The sequence below is a fragment of the Phyllobates terribilis genome, unplaced genomic scaffold (assembly GCF_046119375.1).
Source record: "Phyllobates terribilis strain yellow unplaced genomic scaffold, ASM4611937v1 Scaffold_3__8_contigs__length_932513732, whole genome shotgun sequence".
Lineage (NCBI taxonomy): Eukaryota > Metazoa > Chordata > Amphibia > Anura > Dendrobatidae > Phyllobates > Phyllobates terribilis.
Genome location: NW_027362763.1, coordinates 520,976,472 through 520,997,584, shown reverse-complemented (window position 1 = coordinate 520,997,584; position 21,113 = coordinate 520,976,472). Strand labels below are relative to the sequence as shown.

At 47.5% G+C, this 21,113-nt stretch overlaps 1 protein-coding gene across 2 annotated transcripts in view; it reads right to left on the bottom strand.

Moving 5' to 3' along the window:
• The window catches only part of ENPP3 (ectonucleotide pyrophosphatase/phosphodiesterase 3), a 190,827-nt gene that overhangs the window by 119,923 nt on the left and 49,791 nt on the right, over nt 1–21,113 (bottom strand). For both annotated transcript variants that reach the window (XM_073671257.1, XM_073671258.1), the window contains exons 6-7: nt 11,902–11,999; nt 5,294–5,373 (exon numbers count right to left, since the gene is read on the bottom strand). In XM_073671257.1, the coding sequence (XP_073527358.1) occupies nt 5,294–5,373; nt 11,902–11,999 (178 nt within the window). The remainder of the gene's footprint in view (nt 1–5,293; nt 5,374–11,901; nt 12,000–21,113) is intronic.

Sequence of the window (21,113 nt, the reverse complement as noted above, 5' to 3'; positions counted from 1 at the left end):
GCAGAAAAAAATATATTCAGTTTGCAACCTGATGGAGGTCAGTATAGATGGACTAATACAACAAGTCCCACACACAGCTAGAAGCCCAATATTTTTTCAGAGGTAGATGCAGAGAAAAAATATATTCAGTTTGCAACCTGATGGAGGTCTGTATAGATGGATTAATAGAACAAGTCCCACACACAGCTAGAAGCCCAATATTTTTTCAGAGGTAGATGAAGAAAAAAATATATGCAGTTTGCAACCTGATGGAGGTCAGTATAGGTGGACTAATACAACAAGTCCCACACACAGCTAGAAGCCCAATATTTTTTCAGAGCTAGATGCAGAAAAAAATTAGATTCAATTTGCAACCTGATGGAGGTCAGTATAGATGGACTAATAGAATGATGCTCTGCCCAAAAGATTTTACTTCACTAGGTGCAGTAAAAAAATTGGTATTCTATACACAGGTGGTATATCTTGCAACACAGATAGGCTACTCCACTGACTAACACACTCTGCAATAGGCCAAAAAGGATTAGCTTTGCTAGATTCAGCCAAATGCTGTGAAAAAAACTTGCACAGCACTGGCACAGACCTGCCTGGCAAAAACTGATAGGAACTGATGTAACCTAGTCCTGAAAAGGACTCCAATTACAATTAGTCTTTACTCCCACAATCTATCTATTTAAGAGCACAGACCTGCCTGATAAAAGTCGTAGGAAATGCTGTAACCCAGTCCTTAAAAGGACTGCAATCACAACTATTCCCTACTCCCAAGCTATCTGTAGATTTGTGCGAAAATTGGCTTGAAATTAACAAGGTATAGCGCACACAGCAACAGCGGTGCCGTCTAACACGCAGCTGCAGCAGTGAGAAAATGGTGGCGACGGGGAAAATGGCTTGGTCTTATAGGGCAAGGACATGTGACATACACTGCCAATGACACATGCCCTTGCTTGTGTGAAAAAAAGCACTTCGCTCCGTGTGTGCGCTGCTGATAGGCTGACAGATTGCACCTCCCCACTGTAAATGCGGGAAAGAGAAAAAAAAATGGAGATCTTCATTGTTCCTGCAGAGATCCATCCCCTGCCCCTCCCCCCACCCCGCTGTACACTCAAACTGCGTATTAACATTAATTTTCATCATTACTGAGAAAAAATCCAGTTATGATTTTGGTGCACGAACAGTTATCGAACATAACCTCGAACAGCCGAATTTTTCTCAAATTGTTCGTGTTCGCCTAACGGCTCGAACACCCCCCAAAACAGCTCGAATTTGAGATTGGCGAACAGTTCGAGTAGAACAATGCTCATCTCTAAAGGGGAGCCCATATATTCTAGCCTTCTAGCACATTTAGTAGTGAAGAGACTGCTCCTTTTTCTCTGCTCTCACATGCCCCCTTGCATAATATGCAGCCATTTCAGAGTTTGCTTGTGGGATGGAGGACGGTTGAAGCTGGAATCTTATCTGGCCTGTTAGCTGATAAAAAAATCCCTTGTTTTTCAGGCTATATTTTGCTGTTTTTAAAAAAAAAACGGTCACTGGAAAAAACGCTATTAAACTGCAGATATGGGGCTACTGACCTGCCCAGTGTCTGCACATATCCGAATGAGATAAATTAACTTTATTTTCCGTTGCAGCATTAGGTCACAGGGGCGGCACCAGTGCGGGTTCAGTCACCACTCTCAGTATACAGAGCAGCAGCTGTAACCGCGCTCCCGACCCTGACTGACAGCCAGCCCCAATGCCCAGCCAGTGTCAGTCAGGACCGAGGGTGCGGTGACTGAGCCAGCGCCACCCCCGTCACTGAAACCGGGAAGGCTGCCGAGCGGAATAAAGTTAGTTTTCTCCCCGCACCATTCGGCTAAGTGCAGGTGCCGAGCAGGTTAGTAACACTATTAACCTGCAGATTAACCCCATATCTACAGGTTAATAGTGTTTTAATGGTGACAGGATCCCTTTACGGGTGAAGGAGACGGGGCACTACTAGGTCACCAGTAAGAAAAATGCTCAGCTAAACGCGGCTGTTCTTTTCGTGTAAAGTTACCCGAAAGTTTAGTTACGCGTTAGCATACACAGATTAGCAGCCAACCCTTATGCTCGTAGGGCTCCCGAGCAAGTGCAAATCGGGTCCATGCCTTAAGATGACCCTTCCAATTGGTGGCACTAAAGTAGAATATCCGCTTCCTCTCTGAAGAGGTAATTTGCATAAATTACCCCGAATAAGAACAGATGTGAACATCACAAAGACTATGAAGGCAATGTATACAATAGCAGAGCCAAACTAATATAACAGTCATGTTTTTACAGTGGGACAGGACAATACAGCATTCAATTTATGGAGCAAAATATACATCACTTCTTACAGCTGCTATACATTCTAGTACACAATTGTGAAGACCCGGGGTCTTCTGTGGGCGTAACACTACTCAAACAACACAGGGTGAGGGTAAAACAGCATGGCAATACATTATTGAACCACAAAGCAGATAATAAACATGTAGACCAGTCCCAGAAAATACCCAACATGGTACAACATTACACAGTCTCACCCTTCTTCCTCCGACCTCCTGGGAGAGAACAGCTGCGACTTTGGAGACTTCCAGGGCCGACTACCTCAACCAGTGGCCCCCTGCTTCTGACGGGCCCCCATAGAGAGGAGGTAGCGGCAAGCTTAGAAAGCTAGCAATCCAATGAGGTACAAGGCCAGGAGATAGGAGGGTCCCACCCTGGCCTCTCCGAGAGTTTCCATGGAGCCAGGAGACCGGTGGGTCACTCCTGGCAACTCCAAATGTCTCCATGGGTTCTAGGCAACCGGTAGGTCCCTCCTAGCAACCCCAAAACAACATATCCATGGGGCCAGGTGACTTCTTCGTCCTGTCCTGGACTCCCCAAAATGTATCCATGTCTCTCTGATGGTCAATGGAGCAGATCCGAATCTTTCTAGTGTCGGCCGTACCCTTAGACTAGAATCATGTAGAATACAAATCTGTGTCTCTTTGGATGCCATGAAATCCATCTACTGTCCTGAAGGATGTATTTCATTCTCCTTCTAAATCGCTGTCCCAAGACTCTCTGCTACAGACACACATGTCCCTTTTTAAATACACATCCACAGGTTAAGAATTAGTGATGATATTATTCCACAGGGCTTGAGTATCCACAGCTCATCCCCTAAGATTGACTGGCAAACACCCTACAATGGCATTTAACATATCTAGCAAACATTCATTGTTCTAGTTAATCTATTTACATAGTTTGTATCACAGGGGCTCTTGTAAATACACATCATTGTTTCAGAATCAAAGAGCAGATAACATTCAGGGTTATACATATAATAGTCTGTGTTAATCAACTAAAGAAGAACACAGATTAAAGAGTCAACATAAAAATAAAGGTATGCTTCTCTTGCCATCAGAAAGTATGTCTGGCATAATTAAGATTTTATGCTGTATCATCACAACAATCTATCATTAACATTCTGTATGACAGCATCCTATCTCACTAATTTTTTTTTATCTACCAGTGACTTTCATTTATTGTTTTATTTTTTTCAACTTATCTTGTGTTTTATCGAAGACCCAATCAAGAAAACTATCAGTAAATAAGCAATAGAAATACAGTGGGTAAGGCTGACATAAAATACGCTACTTATGATTTTTAAAAAGGACACTCTATATGTCACCAGGGAAAACTGACCCTTTTTGCCATAAATGATATATTGTATAGCAACTAAACAAATTCTGCTATTCTTGTAAATTACATTTTTTTGCTGGGCACAAATATAGATAATTGTCAAAAGCATTATTTCAGCAGTTACTCATATAGTGCATTAACCACACAGTGCAGAATACAGTTGTAGTTACTAGTTACTGTTATTTATTTTTTTACTTTCTGCACCAAAACACATCTATAACAAATGTAACATCTATGTAAAGTCACCTTAAAAAAGATATGTGCATTTTTTAGCCCCTTACTGACATCCGCCATACATGTACCGTGCAAGTCGGTAGCGGGTGTACGCAGCAGGATCACGGGGTGAGCTCAGTGATCACCCCATACACGTCAGGTACTGGCTGTGTGTGTACAGCAAAGGACCTGCCTCTAACAATCGCTGTCAATTGTTAAACAAAAACGCAAAATCGGAAATTGGCCATAACGGGAAAGGGTTAATCAATTATTTTTCTGTTCCAGTACATTAAAAAAATACACCTTTTATTTTTGATAGCCTGCAGACAACATAAGAGGAAGTGCGGAAAGTAGAGCAATAAATTACTGCAAAATCAGACTACATTTCTTTAAAACATGACAACTGAAAATAGGATAAGGAAAAAGAAGAGTAGAACCGGCACATCCAACCAGGACATATAAAAGGAAAAAATGTTATTTAGGGAAAATAGTTATAACATGGAGATAAAATCAGAAACCTCAGGGAAATCTGACACTTTTAAGGTGCATAGTCCATAGGTCTATGACTAAGAGTGCGTTCTGCACCTGAAATGCATCAGATTTCCCTGAGGTTTCTGATTTTATTTCCATGTTTTAACTTTTTTCTCTAAATATTTTTTTTTCCTTTTACATGTCCTGGTTGGATGTGCCGGTTCTACTCTTTGTTTTCCTCATTCATGGTCTGTGTTCACTGACGGGTGCAGCACCCACAGGATTTCTCCAGCTGAAGTCATTCCTACTTTCAACATGGTAAGCCTCCAACCCTCCTCCCCTCCTTCCCCATCTATTGCTTGTAAAATAGGATATTTTACAATCAAGACTATTTGTTTTATTTCATATATGGATGCATAAAGTGTACACAGTCTATAAGTTCGTTTTAAAGGGAACCTGACCGCTGATTCATACTGCCTAAACCAGGGCAGCATGAATCAGAGCTTGGTTGCACGATTGCAGCCTAGTTTGATTTTCTCTAAAACAATGCGGAATTTAAGAGAAATCTTAGTCTGAAAAGTCGGGAGAGGACTATAGAGAAATTTGATTAGTCTGGCTTCTCCCCGCTATAGTTGATTGACAAATGTCTCCCTATGAACACACATGGGGAGACCTGTCAATCAACTAGAGGGATGCGAGGAGAAGTCGGCTGGGGGCATTGCCGGACTAGTCACGTCTCTCTATATTCCTCGTCTGGCTCTTCAAATTACAGTATGTTTTCCCTGAAATGCCAGAGCATACTTGAATACAGTCATGCAGCCATGTCCTGAATTATGCTGCCAGTGGTTTGTGCAACATGAAACAAGTGACAGATTCCCTTTAAACAAAGCAATGCATTCTCTGTGCAACAACTTAAAATTATACTTACTGTGACTATTGTGTAGTGGTTGGGAAAAGTCTTTGTTGGGTACGCAGATCTCATGTACTTTGAATGTGTTCCACATTTCTCTGAAGTATTAAGAAGATACTTATTACACTTTTAAAACATGAATAGTGATCATAGTTGATCAACATTTTGTACAGTATTTTCATACGCTTTTATTTATCTCATCCCTATAAAATTGAATATCTAACATGTGACAGATAACTATAGTTAAATGGGCCTCAAAACGTAACCTTCAGCACTATGTGAAAAATTCACAAGAATTGTTTGTATGCGAGAAGATTTAAATTTATTCAAGCGACCAAGAAGAACAAAACCAACGTTTCGGCTATACTAGCCTTTATCAAGGTTTATCTACAGTATATAACAAGAACACAGAAAGCAAAGTTGGGAGACATTATGGCTCCCTTTCCCTTTCCCAACTTCTCTTTCAGGTTTTAGAAAGTATTCCTATATCCCAATGAGGAGGCAATAGAAATAAAAAAATTAAAGGAAAAAGAGGCCTTTTGGATTCATAAATCAGAAACTTTGGAACCCTTAGGCCTCAACAGGGAATATGAGGTCCTCTACTAATAAGTCGTCTATATAAATTGGAATGTTTTCTTTGGTATTCTGTGGTGTTATGATACCCACTTTATGAGTGTTTTGTATATATTCTCATATTTTCTTCCTTTTTCCCGTTCTTCCATTTATAGGTTTCCTAAGGGTCCTAGGAGGTATTTGTTCCTTTAATCCCCTATTTTCCTGTTCCTTTAATGCTCACCCCTTCAGTGTTTGTTTATTTCTTTCCCGCTGTGCCTTTCCTCATTTGTATCCCCTCAATATTATCACTCCATGTATATTGGTAGGGCCTCACACACTTTACCAGCGCACTAGATAAGGTGGAACTCACATGTACCGTGGGTGGAACGCAAGTGGCTAGATTTTTTCCGGTTCTCAATGTCACTTTCAGTCCTCACTCCTCGCGGAGGAATAACGTGTGCAACGCATATGCACCTGAAGTGGAATGCAGATGCGTCACTTCCGGTTCCGGAACCTAGCGTCACTCAATTATGTATGTATTTATGCCGCGCTCTGCACAGTTTAAACACACATAGTAGCGTGCTGAAGCCAGATCTTAAGCACCGTATGGCACAAGGTGATCATAGGGGATACTTGCTGCTACCGCTGTCGCCCTTCTTATAGATTCTTTCTCTCTTTGGTTACGCGCAGTCGGTATTATTTTAATCTAAACTTTTGGCCGTAATGTTCTATTATGCCTATTATTAGGCCCCAAATTAATACCGTATTTTTATACTAGTATTTACTGTGTTTATTCTTTTCTTCTTTTATGTTATAGGTTTTTCACTTTGTGGCAGCAGCAGCCTGAAGCATGTGTAGATGCATATACAGTTTTGATTGATGTATCTACTTTCTCAGTACATATCAATACATACAGGTGCATCTCACAAAATTAGAATATCATCAAAAAGTTAATTTATTTCAGTGATTCAATACAAAAAGTGAAACTCATATATTATATAGAGTCATTACAAACAGAGTGATCTATTTAAAGTGTTTATTTCTGTTAATGTTGATGATTATGGCTTACAGCCAATGAAAACACAAAAGTCATTATCTCAGTAAATTAGAATACTTTATAACAACAGCTTGAAAAATGTTTTTAAAATCCGAAATGTTGGCCTACTGAAATGTATGTTCAGTAAATGCCGTCAATACTTGGTCGGGGCTCCTTTTGCATCAATTACTGCATCAATGCGGCGTGGCATGGAGGCGATCAGCCTGTGGCACTGCTGAGGTGTTATGGAAGCCCAGGTTGCTTTGACAGCTGCCTTCAGCTCGTCTGCATTGTTGGATCTGGTGTCGTTCATCTTCCTCTTGACAATACCCCATAGACTCTGTATGGGGTTAAATCAGACGAGTTTGCTGGCCAATCAAGCACAGTGATACTGTTATTTTTAAACCAGGTATTGGTACTTTTGGCTGTGTGGACAGGTGCCAAGTCCTGCTGGAGAATGAAATTTCCATCTCCAAGAAGCTTGTCAGCAGAGGAAAGCATGAAGTGCTCTAAAATTTCCTGGTAGACGGCTGCGCTGACTTTGGTCTTGATAAAACACAGCGGACCTACACCGGCAGATGACATGGCTCCCCAACCATCACTGATTGTGGAAACTTCACACTAGACCTCATGTAGCATGGATTGTGTGCCTCTCCACTCTTCCTCTAGACTCTGGGACCTTGATTTGCAAATAAAAATTGGAACTCTGGGACCTTGTGGAGTGTGTCAATGACTGCCTTCTGGACATCTGTCAAGTCAGCAGTCTTCCCCATGATTGTGGGACCTACTGAAACAGACTAAGGGACCTTTTTAAATGCTTAGGAAGCCTTTGCAGGTGTTTTTTGTTAATTATTTTAATTTGCTGAGCTAATGACTTTTATGTTTTCATTGGCTGTAAGCCATAGTCATCAACATTAACAGAAATAAACACTTGAAATAGATCACTCTGTTTGTAATGACTCTATATAATATATGAGTTTCACTTTTTGTATTAAAGAACTGAAATAAATTAACTTTTTGATGATATTCTAATTTTGTGAGATGCACCTGTATTTGCAGAGAGTTCTACCATTTCATATAATATAAAGTAATTAGTTTCTTCTTTCCCCTCCCTGTTCATTTTTTTAACTTACCGTATTTTTCGGACTATAAGACGCATTGGACCATAATACGCACCTGGGTTTTAGAGGAGGAATATAGGAAAAAAAATGTAAGCAAAAAATGTGGTCATGGTGCCCTGTTACGGGGGAGGGGGTCTGCTGCTGACACTGTTATAGGGGTAATATCCCCCAATTATGTACTAATAGCCCCCATCCTAGTATGCATGGCACCCCTCACCCCTCATCCTGGTATGCAGGGCACCCCTCATCCTGGTATGCATGGCACTCTTCACCCTGGTATGTACAGTACAGACCAAAAGTTTGGACACACCTTCTCATTTAAAGATTTTTCTGTATTTTCAGGACCATGAAAATTGTACATTCACACTGAAAGCATCAAAACTATGAATTAACACATCTGGAGTTATATACTTAACAAAAAAGTGTGAAACAACTGAAAATATGTCTTATATTCCAGGTTCTTCAAAGTAGCCACCTTTTGCTTTGATGACTGCTTTGCACACTCTTGGCATTCTCTTGATGAGCTTCAAGAGGTAGTCACCAGAAATGGTCTTCCAACAATCTTGAAGGAGTTCCCAGAGATGCTTAGCACTTGTTGGCCGTTTTGCCTTCACTCTGTGGTCCAGCTCACCCCAAACCATCTAGATTGGGTTCAGGTCTGGTGACTGTGGAGGCCAGGTCATCTGGCGTAGCACCCCATCCTCTCCTTCTTGGTCAAATAGCCCATACACAGCCTGGAGGTGTGTTTGGGGTCATTGTCCTGTTGAAAAATAAATGATGGTCCAACTAAACGCAAACTGGATGGAATAGCATGCTGCTGCAAGATGCTGTGGTAGCCATGCTGGTTCAGTATGCCTTCAATTTTGAATAAATCCCCAACAGTGTCACCAGCAAAGCATCCCCACACCATCACACCTCCTCCTCCATGCTTAACGGTGGGAACCAGGCATGTAGAGTCCATCCGTTCACCTTTTCTGCGTCGAACAAAGACATGGTGGTTGGAACCAAAGATCTCAAATTTGGACTCATCAGACCAAAGCACAGATTTCCACTGGTCTAATGTCCATTCCTTGTGTACTTTAGCCCAAACAAGTCTCTTCTACTTGTTGCCTGTCCTTAGCAGTGGTTTCCTAGCAGCTATTTTACCATGAAGGCCTGCTGCACAAAGCTGCCTCTTAACAGTTGTAGAGATGTGTCTGCTGCTAGAACTCTGTGTGGCATTGACCTGGTCTCTAATCTAAGCTGCTGTTAACCTGCGATTTCTGAGGTTGGTGACTCGGATAAACTTATCCTCAGAAGCAGAGGTGACTCTTGGTCTTCCTTTCCTGGGGCGGTCCTCATGTGAGCCAGTTTCTTTGTAGCGCTTGATGGTTTTTGCAACTGCACTTGGGGACACTTTCAAAGTTTGCCCAATTTTTCAGACTGACTGACCTTCATTTCTTAAAGTAATGATGGCCACTCGTTTTTCTTTACTTAGCTGCTTTTTTCTTGCCAAAATACAAATTCTAACAGTCTATTCAGTAGAACTATCAGCTGTGTATCCACCAGACTTCTGCACAACACAACTGATGGTCCCAACCCCATTTATAAGGCATGAAATCCCACTTATTAAACCTGACAGGGCACACCTGAGAAGTTAAAACCATTTCCGGTGACTACCTCTTGAAGCTCATCAAGAGAATGCCAAGAGTTTGCAAAGCAATCATCAAAGCAATAGGTGGCTACTTTGAAGAACCTAGAATATAAGACATATTTTCAGTTGTTTCACACTTTTTTGTTAACTATATAATTCCACATGTGTTAATTCATAGTTTTGATGCCTTCAGTATGAATTTACAATTTTCAAAGTCCTGAAAATACAGAAAAATCTTTAAATGAGAAGGTGTGTCCAAAATTTTGGTCTGCACTGTATGGCATCCCTTATCCTGGTATGCATGTCACCCCCCCTCATCCTGGTATGCATGTCACCCCCCCTCATCCTGGTATGCTTGGCACCATTCATCCTTGTATGCTTGGCACCATTCATCCTGGTATGCTTGGCACCCCTCATCCTTCATCCTGGTATGCATGGCACCCCTCATCCTGGTATGCAAGGCCCCCCTCATCCTGGTATGCTTGGCACCCCTCATTCTGATATGCATGGCACCCCTCATCCCTCACCCTGGTATGCATGACATCCCTCATCCCGGTATGCATGGCACCCCTCATCCTTGTATGCATGGCACCCCCACATCCTGGTATGCATGACACCCCCACATCCTGGTATGCATGGCACTCCTCATCTTCGTATGCATGGCACCCCCACATCCTGGTATGCATGGCACCCCCACATCCTGGTATGCATGGCACCCCTCATCTTCGTATGCATGGCACCCCCACATCTTGATATGCATGGCACCCCTCATCCTGGTATGCATGGCACCCCCACATCCTGGTATGCATGGCACCCCCACATCCTGGTATGCCTGGCACCCCCACATCCTGGTATGCATGGCACCCCCACATCTTGATATGCCTGGCACCCCCACATCCTGGTATGCATGGCACCCCCACGTCTTGATATTTATGGCACCTCCATCCCCATTACACAAAAAAATAAAAACTTCTACTCACCTTTCCTCCTCTCTGCTCCAGCGCTGCGTCCTGTCTGCCAGCACGGATCTCCCTGTGTGAGCCGCACATGACGTCACTGCCATGCGCGCTCACACAGGAAGATGCTGTGCTGGAAGAGTCACTGCTCCCCACTCCGGGACTATTGGCGTTCGTGTGTGCCCGCTATTAAAGAGCATGAATATTCACCCCTCTCCACTCCCATGGGAGTGGAGAGGGGTGAATATTCATGCTCTTTAGTAGCGGGCACAAATGACCGCCGAGCGCTGCAGGAGCCCTTGCTGCTGCAGACACTGTACGCCCGTGATTAAGGAGAATGAATATTCAGTGCTCCCCGTGCCCATGGGTGTGGGGAGCACTGAATATTCATTTTCTTTACCAGTGGGGACAGTGTAGGCTGCAGTAGCCGCTGCTGCCTCCTGTATCCCACTCCTCTGCCGCTGCTGCTCCCCCCATACTCCCACCACCCACAGCAACAAGACAGTATATTAGAAGGTTCGAACTATAAGATACCCCCCCACACTTTCCTCCAAAATTTTGGAGGAAAAAAGTGCGTCTTATAGTCCAAAAAATACGGTAAGTGATTTAACTTGTCTTTTGTGTTCTTGTTATATACAGGTAGATAAACCTTGTAAAGGCTAGTATAGCCAAAACGTTGATTTTGTTATTCTTGGTCGCTTGAATAAATTTAAATCTTCTTGCATACAAACAATTCTTGTGGATTTTTCAAATAGTGCCAAAGGTTAGGTTTTGAGGAATATTATTACAAATTCCTTCTGGGCACTGGACTGAACGCCGTGCAAGCCTCCTCTACTGTTCTAATTGATTATGTTCAAATGGGCATCATGAACACTGTGCATTGAACATGGGTAATTGCTGTCAGGAAAGCAACCTCAACCGATCAAAGACTAATGTCACAACAGTAAAGGGCTGTGTTCCCCTGGAGCTAAGGCTCCTGTCAATGACCTAGTTGCAATAGAAAGCTATAATGTAAAAAAAGCCAACAAAATACAATTACAGAATTAAAACAGAACCTCCAACCCAGTGCTCATAGCCTGCTCCAATAACCCCAAAATATTATATAATATACAAAATAGTAAAACAAAAAGAGGAAGCCATTTAAAGACTTTATTTCTAACAGGAATTTTCAAAGTTAAAAAAAATTGGAATAAGAAAAATGTACATTTTTTGTGCTCTTTGTTCAATTCTCCTTTATTAAACCTTAAACATGAAAAAAAATCAGCTAATTTACTAAAGCATACCTTTCTGCCTTTTATGAACAAAATAACATAACAAAAACTCACTCAATTTGCTAATCGTTGGCATTAAGTCCCCCCATGTCTGTAAATACTCTGCTCGAAATCCATCCAGAGAAAAAAGGATAACAGGTGGGAGATCAAACCTATGAGAATACAGAATAAATAAAGCTGTAATGTGAACATTAGTTAAAATGCAAAGCTGCAATCATAAGCCAGCTGGAAATCTTTGAGCAAGCATTATATAGTTGGGATATTATATGTATGTAGTTTATCCTGCTCACTTTTCAAAGAGAACTCCAGGAAGATAAAAAATAAGTATTTTAATGGATATGCCTTCATAAACTATAAAGCTAACATCCATAGTGTTTGTTATCTTGACAGTGCCTGCTATTGAATATGACGGTGGATCCACTTCTCAGTGTTCACTCTTCCTTCTGGGATGCTACCTCATAGATCAAGTGGAGTAACCTGCTCCTGGATTCTAGTAACAGCCGGCCCCCTGATATCATGTCCTTCCATGCAGTCCCAGATCAGCGGACATGGCCTGCTCCTGGTTTCTAGTAACAGCCGGCCCCCTGATATCATGTCCTTCCATGCAGTCCCAGATCAGCGGGCATGGCCTGCTCCTGGATTCTAGTAACAGCCGGCCCCCTGATAACATGTCCTTCCATGCAGTCCCAGATCAGCGGGCATGGCCTGCTCCTGGATTCTAGTAACAGCCGGCCTCCTGATAACATGTCTTACCATGCAGTCCCAGATCAGCGGGCATGGCCTGCTCCTGGATTCTAGTAACAGCCGGCCCCCTGATAACATGTCCTTCCATGCAGTCCCAGATCAGGGGGCATGGCCTGCTCCTGGATTCTAGTAACAGCCGGCCCCCTGATAACATGTCCTTCCATGCAGTCCCAGATCAGCGGGCATGGCCTGCTCCTGGATTATAGTAACAGCCGGCCCCCTGATAACATGTCCTTCCATGCAGTCCCAGATCAGCGGGCATGGCCTGCTCCTGGATTGTAGTAATAGCTGGCCCCCTGATAACATGTCCTTCCATGCAGTCCCAGATCATCGGGCATGGCCTGCTCCTGGATTCTAGTAACAGCCGGCCCCCTGATATCATGTCCTTCCATGCAGTCCCAGATCAGCGGGCATGGCCTGCTCCTGGATTCTAGTAACAGCCGGCCCCCTGATAACATGTCCTTCCATGCAGTCCCAGATCAGCGGGCATGGCCTGCTCCTGGATTCTAGTAACAGCCGGCCCCCTGATAACATGTCTTACCATGCAGTCCCAGATCAGCGGGCATGGCCTGCTCCTGGATTCTAGTAACAGCCGGCCCCCTGATAACATGTCCTTCCATGCAGTCCCAGATCAGGGGGCATGGCCTGCTCCTGGATTCTAGTAACAGCCGGCCCCCTGATAACATGTCCTTCCATGCAGTCCCAGATCAGCGGGCATGGCCTGCTCCTGGATTATAGTAACAGCCGGCCCCCTGATAACATGTCCTTCCATGCAGTCCCAGATCAGCGGGCATGGCCTGCTCCTGGATTGTAGTAATAGCTGGCCCCCTGATAACATGTCCTTCCATGCAGTCCCAGATCATCGGGCATGGCCTGCTCCTGGATTCTAGTAACAGCCGGCCCCCTGATATCATGTCCTTCCATGCTGTCCCAGATCAGCGGGCATGGCCTGCTCCTGGATTCTAGTAACAGTCGGCCCCCTGATAACATGTCCTTCCATGCAGTCCCAGATCAGCGGGCATGGCCTGCTCCTGGACTGTAGTAACAGCCGGCCCCCTGATATCATGTCCTACCATGCAGTCCCAGATCATCGGGCATGGCCTGCTCCTGGATTCTAGTAACAGCCGGCCCCCTGATAACATGTCCTCCCATGCAGTCCCAGATGAGCGGGCATGGCCTGCTCCTGGATTATAGTAACAGCCGGCCCCCTGATAACATGTCCTTCCATGCAGTCCCAGATCAGCGGGCATGGCCTGCTCCTGGATTGTAGTAATAGCTGGCCCCCTGATAACATGTCCTTCCATGCAGTCCCAGATCATCGGGCATGGCCTGCTCCTGGATTCTAGTAACAGCCGGCCCCCTGATATCATGTCCTTCCATGCTGTCCCAGATCAGCGGGCATGGCCTGCTCCTGGATTCTAGTAACAGTCGGCCCCCTGATAACATGTCCTTCCATGCAGTCCCAGATCAGCGGGCATGGCCTGCTCCTGGACTGTAGTAACAGCCGGCCCCCTGATATCATGTCCTACCATGCAGTCCCAGATCATCGGGCATGGCCTGCTTCTGGATTCTAGTAACAGCCGGCCCCCTGATAACATGTCCTCCCATGCAGAGAACTTCCTACCGGACATTGGGGTCCGAGGCTGTAAAGACTCTAAGTCCAGCAGCAGAGAACCAATCCGCGAGGGATTTCATGTCCTTTGGCCTAAAAAGCCAGGAGGCTCCGCCACAACAGAAGGGACCAGCAAAGCCATGAGAGGTCAGAGGTAAAAGGAACCCAAGTTGCAAGCCATACGGGTGAGAATACACGGCACGCTCAGGGACGTGGGCTATTTTACCACTAAAGGGGGAACTAGTCAGAAAGAGCATAGAGAGCACGGTAGGCCTACACCCTCACCCTGACCAGAGGGGCTTCCCGAGTGTTCTCAGACATCCAGGTCCCCTTCTAGCCGGTACTGCTGTTGGGTCATTACCACCTGTTACAATAAAGACCCTGAACTGTTTAAGCGGATTCTGCATTCTGACTATCGCGGCCGGAACTATCACCCCCAACATCCACCTACACTGCCCTGGGGCTACACTTCTCCCGTGGGGACTTATTCCTCATTCCTGTGCTGCTCACCAACATCAGCCCCAGCGGTCTGTCCTGCAGCGGTGGTTATCCCTGACCGCAATCCACAGGTGGCGTAGTCGGACTTTCACATGTCTATATATATAAAGAGACTGCCACCATTTCAGCTTGACACCCTGAGCACGGGACTGGGTTGCCACTACTACCCCCATCAGCACCGCGCAACCTAGAGACCCGGTCTTGAGTACCCCACGGCCCAGGGGCGAGTCAATAACATGTCCTTCCATGCAGTCCCAGATCAGAGGGCATGGCCTGGTCCTGGATTCTAGTAACAGTCGGCCCCCTTATAACATGTCCTTGCATGCAGTCCCAGATCAGCGGGCATGGCCTGCTCCTGGATTCTAGTAACAGTCGGCCCCCTGATAACATGTCCTTCCATGCAGTCCCAGATCAGCGGGCATGGCCTGCTCCTGGATTCTAGTAACAGTCGGCCCCCTGATATCATGTCCTTCCATGCAGTTCCAGATCAGCGGGCATGACCTGCTCCTGGATTCTAGTAACAGTCGGCCCCCTGATATCATGTCCTTCCATGCAGTCCCAGATCAGCGGGCATGGCCTGCTCCTGGATTCTAGTAATAGCTGGCCCCCTGATAACATGTCCTTCCATGCAGTTCCAGATCAGCGGGCATGGCCTGCTCCTGGATTCTAGTATTAGCTGGCCCCCTGATAAAATGTCCTTCCATGCAGTTCCAGATCAGCGGGCATGGCCTGCTCCTGGATTCTAGTAATAGCTGGCCCCCTGATAACATGTCCTTCCATGCAGTTCCAGATCAGCGGGCATGGCCTGCTCCTGGATTCTAGTAATAGCTGGCCCCCTGATATCATGTCCTTCCATGCAGTCCCAGATCAGCGGGCATGGCCTGCTCCTGGATTCTAGTAATAGCTGGCCCCCTGATAACATGTCCTTCCATGCAGTTCCAGATCAGCGGGCATGGCCTGCTCCTGGATTCTAGTAATAGCTGGCCCCCTGATATCATGTCCTTCCATGCAGTTCCAGATCAGCGGGCATGGCCTGCTCCTGGATTCTAGTAATAGCTGGCCCCCTGATATCATGTCCTTCCATGCAGTCCCAGATCAGCGGGCATGGCCTGCTCCTGGATTCTAGTAACAGCCGGCTGCCTGATAAGATGTCCTGATAACATGAAAGTTATTCTAAATGTGCTCTGTCTGCCCCCACTCACCTCCACTTGGGATCCATGCTTTCTTATGTCACAGCTTCTTAATTACTGTTATAGCTTCCTCCACGCTCCTAGACATGTCATAAAGAAGCTGCAAATACAGGCTGCGATCCACTGCTGTACAAGCCATGACAGTGCATAATGTGTGCTGTCATGTGTTAGGTGGCAAGCAGAAGAAGAACGCTGATCCACATATCTAGTCTAAAGCCTACTATAAACATTAGATGGCTGTGGTCAACAATGGTTTAGTCGATTATTCAACTGGCTGCCATTGACTCTTTCATAGCGTTTATTCGGTTGTAAGGCGTGTGCCCACGATGCGTTTTTTAAGCGTTTCCGCAGCAGCAAAAACGCTGCAGAAATGCTTAAAAACGCATGGTATAAGGCCTGCCATGTTCCCCAATGATAATCTGTATGTGCTGTGCACATGATGCGGAAATTTCCGCTGCGGATCATCATTGCGGAAAAAAAAGCAGCACTACCAATTATTTTGCGGAAGTGCTGCGTTTTCGCCGCCATTGAATTGCATTAGATCACATGGATTACGCATCACTGTATATGTAGATGCGCATTCCATGCGTTCTAATGTGCGGATGGTACCCAGGTCTAGAGAAGAGGAGACTCTCCTCCGGACCTGGGTACCATAGAAAACTGGAAAAAAAAGAATAAAATAAAAAATAAATATATACTTACCTTCTGGCGGCCCCCGTGTGCGCTCGTCCTCCCATGCCGGCAGTTCGCTATGGACTGAAGGACCTGCGCTGACGTTATAGTCATGTGACGGGTCACGCGACGCTGACGTCGGCAAGTCCTTCAGTGTACCACTGCCGGCAAGGGAGAACGGAGGGAAGCAGGACACCGGGGGCCATCAGAAGGTAAGTATAGATTTTTTTTTTTTGACATTCTCTACTGTCACACTGTAACGGGTCCGGGAGGCGGAACCTCTGAGCTACTATACAAGGGGGCGGCCCTTGTAAGGGAGCGGGTGGCAGTCTCTGGATGAACGGACAGGGAGATACGGCAAGTGATCAGGGCAGTCTCTGGGTGAACGGACAGGGAGATACGGCAAGTGATCAGGGCAGTCTCTGGGTGAACGGACAGGGAGATACGGCAAGTGATCAGGGCAGTCTCTGGGTAAGGGGTAGGTACGACCTGTGATGGCAGAGCCTCCGGGTAGGCTAGCAGGCAGATGGTAGATGGGTGCTCCCAGGTGAGCAGGCGAGAGTCTCTGGAATAGCAGGTGGTCACGGCACGTGACGGCGGAGCCTCCGGGCTGGCAGGCAGGCAGGTAACGGAGAAGCGCTCGCAGGTGAGCGGGCAAGAGTCTCTGGAATAGCTGGTGGTCACCGCAAGTGACAACGGGACCTCCGGGCTGGCAAGCAGGCAGGTAAAGTAGATGCGCTCCCAGGTGAGCGGGCAAGAGTCTCTGAGATAGCTGGTGGTCACAGCACGTGACAACGGAGCCTCCGGACTGGCAAGCAGGCAGGTAACGGAGATGCGCTCCCAGGTGAGCGGGCAAGAGTCTCTGAGATAGCTGGTGGTCACAGCACGTGACAACGGAGCCTCCGGGCTGGCAAGCAGGCAGGTAACGGAGAAGCGCTCCCAGGTGAGCGGGCAAGCTGGTCCATAGACAGACTGACCGGAGTAGTAAGGCAGACCGTCGGACCTCAGGCAAGCAGGCAGGTAACTGATATGCGCTCCCAGGTGAGCGGGCAGGCTGGTCCTTAGACAGACTGACAGGAGTAGTAAGGCAGACCGTCGGACCTCAGACTGGCAGACAGGTAACAAGTATTCAGGCAGGAATCAGGCAGGTAACTGATATGCGCTCCCAGGTGAGCGGGCAGGCTGGTCCTTAGACAGACTGACAGGAGTAGTAAGGCAGACCGTCGGACCTCAGACTGGCAGACAGGTAACAAGTATTCAGGCAGGAATCAGGCAGGTAACTGGCAGGTAACTGGCAGGTAACTGGCAACGGGACCTGAGGGCTGAAGCACAGGTGAGACACAGGTGCAAACAACATTGCTCGGGCACCTCCATTTTGGAGGAGGTGCCTTATATATGATGAAGTCCTCCGGCCATTGGCCGGGGACTCTTTAGGGCGGCGCGCGCGGCCCCTTTAAGAGGAGGGAAGCGCGTGCGCGCGCGCCCTAAGCACGGGGCCGGGAAGGAGCGCGCGCTGAGAGCAGAGCAGGAGGAGGACGCCGGGACGGAGCGCGCGCTGACAGCAGAGCAGGAGGAGGACGCCGGGACGGAGCGCGCGCTGACAGCAGAGCGGTGAGGGGAGCAGCGTCCCTGCCTAGCAGAGGGCAGGGACGCCAGCGCTACAGTACCCCCCCCTTTAGGCCCCCCCTTTTTTAGGCCAGACAGAAATTTAGCTAGGATGAGAGGGGCATGGATATTCTCCCGGGGCTCCCACGTTCTCTCCTCAGGACCAAACCCCCTCCAATCTACCAAGAAAAAGGTCTTTCCTCTTACCCTTTTGGTGGCAAGAATGTTCTCTACCTCAAACTCGTCCTCAGCAGAAACCGGAGCAAGAGGCGTACCTGTAGACTTAGAAAAAGAGTTAAGTACCACAGGTTTGAGGAGAGATACATGGAAGGAGTTAGGGATCCGTAAGTTGGCCGGGAGTTTCAATTTATAGGCCACCGGGTTGATCTGACTGATAACCTCCAGTGGGCCGATGAACCGAGGCCCCAACTTATAGGAAGGGATCTTGAGCCGGACATATTTGGACGAGAGCCAGACTTTATCCCCAGGACGGAATTGAGGAGGATCCAGACGTCCTTTGTCAGCGTGCCTTTTCATACGCTCGGATGACAGAAGGAGTGCGGACCGGGTACTCTCCCATATGGAGGAAGACTCGCTCTTGTGATTGTTGTACGAGAATTCGGCCCTTGGCAGGAGATCCACCCAGTCAGAATGGTGAGCATTAACGAAGTGCCGGAGGTAACTGGTCAGGTTCTGATTGATCCGCTCCACTTGACCATTAGACTGTGGGTGGTAAGCGGAGGAGAAGTCCAGAGTGACGTCTAGCAATTTACAAGTGGCTCTCCAGAAACGAGAAGTGAACTGTACTCCTCGATCCGACACGATGTGACGGGGCAGGCCATGAAGACGGAAGATGTGGCGGATAAAGACTCTGGCCAGCTCGGGTGCAGACGGAAGACCTGGCAGGGGAATGAAGTGAGCCATCTTGGAAAAGCGGTCAGCGACCACCCAAATGACCGTACAACCGGCAGAGACGGGCAGATCAGTTACGAAGTCCATCGCTATATGCTGCCAGGGGGCAGCAGGTGCTGGCAGAGGAAGAAGGCGGCCGGCCGACAAGTGTCTCGGAACCTTGTTGCGGGCACAGGACACACAGGCAGAAACAAAGTCCATAACATCCTTGTGCAGGTTAGGCCACCAGTAGTGCCGGGTAATAAGCTGGAGGGTCTTTTTCTGACCGGCGTGGCCAGCTAGTTTAGACGAATGACCCCAGTGTAGGATCCTCTCCCGATCAGGTACCGATACGAACGTCTTACCAGGAGGGAGACAATTTAGACTCACGGAGGCCACCTGCATTACTCTGGCGGGATCGATGGGGCAGTCACATGGTCTACGAGGTGGTAATGTCTCTGCCTCCTCCATATCAAAGACATCAGCACAAGACCAATAAGGAATCGGAAGTCCAGGTAGTTTAGCTGGGATAGGAGAGGGACGGACGGAATGGACGGGAACCAGACAGGTTTTATGACAGTCTTGTCCCCAGCGAAGGACTTCTCCGGTTTGCCAGTCAAGCACGGGTGCATGTCTCTGGAGCCAAGGCAGACCTAGCAAGAGGGCGTGAGAGAGTCCAGGCAGAACGTGAAGGGAGATACTCTCTGAATGCAGCATACCCACTTGCAGAGTAATGGATTCGGTGATGAATTGGATGGGGCGAGATAAGAGGCCCCCATCCACGGCAACAACAGACAAGGGTACAGCCAGAGGTTTGGTGGGGATGCGGTATTTCTCCACCATGGACAGTGAAATAAGATTTTCGGCTGCTCCAGAGTCAAGTTGGGCTAGTTCGGAATAACGATTCTCCCCGCAGATGATTGAGACAGACAGCAGCAGGGATGGAGAGGATTTATTTTTGTCTAGATCAAGTCCTCTGAGCGAACCTAGACACAGGCGTTCTCCCGACCTCTCCGGGCAGGCACGGATCCGATGCTCCTTACTGCCACAGTAGAAGCAGCTCCCCTCGGCACGGCGAAAGTCCTGACGGGATTTGACCATCTTGGTCTGGTCGACCTGCATAGGCTCAGGAGAGTGTACCTGGGGAGAAACGGAAGGAGTGACGGGTTTCAGAAAAGTAGGACCCAGACGTGGAAGCCCCTTTTCACGGGTGACCTCTTTGGCACGTTCCTGGAATCGTAGGTCAATCCGGGTGGCAAGAGTTATTAGGTCATCGAGAGTGGTAGGAATGTCCCGACCAGCAAGTTCATCTTTAATACGGCTGGACAGACCCTCCCAGAAGACGGATACCAGAGCTTCGTTATCCCAGGCCAGCTCCGAGGCAAGGGTGCGGAACCGTATGGCATATTGACCCACGGTGAGGCTTCCCTGACGGAGGCGTAGCAGAGATGATGCGGATGAGGTCCTCCGTCCGGGTTCGTCGAAGGCTTTCCGGAAAGCCGTGAGAAAGGCAGGCAAGTCGGACACCAGGGGGTCTCCTCTCTCCCACAGAGGATTTAGCCAGGCCAGAGCCTCCCCGGTGAGATGGGACATGATGAATGCAATTTTGGCTCGGTCGGAGTTAAACTGGTGGGACAATAGTTCAAAATGCAGGGTGCACTGATTTATGAAGCCCCGAGCCAGGACGGAGTCGCCTCCGAAGCGAGGAGGTGCAGAGAGCCGGGGTCCGGAAAAGGATACCATGGTACTGGCCGTAGTTGCAGGATCAGACAGGGTGTTCAGGCGAGTATTAACATTCCGCAGATGACCCAGGATGGCCTCCTGTTGGGACTTCAGACGGGACAGTTCAAGACAGAGGTCCGAGAGCGAGGGAGCTTGGGTGCCACCGGGTTCCATGGCCCGAGCAAACTGTAACGGGTCCGGGAGGCGGAACCTCTGAGCTACTATACAAGGGGGCGGCCCTTGTAAGGGAGCGGGTGGCAGTCTCTGGATGAACGGACAGGGAGATACGGCAAGTGATCAGGGCAGTCTCTGGGTGAACGGACAGGGAGATA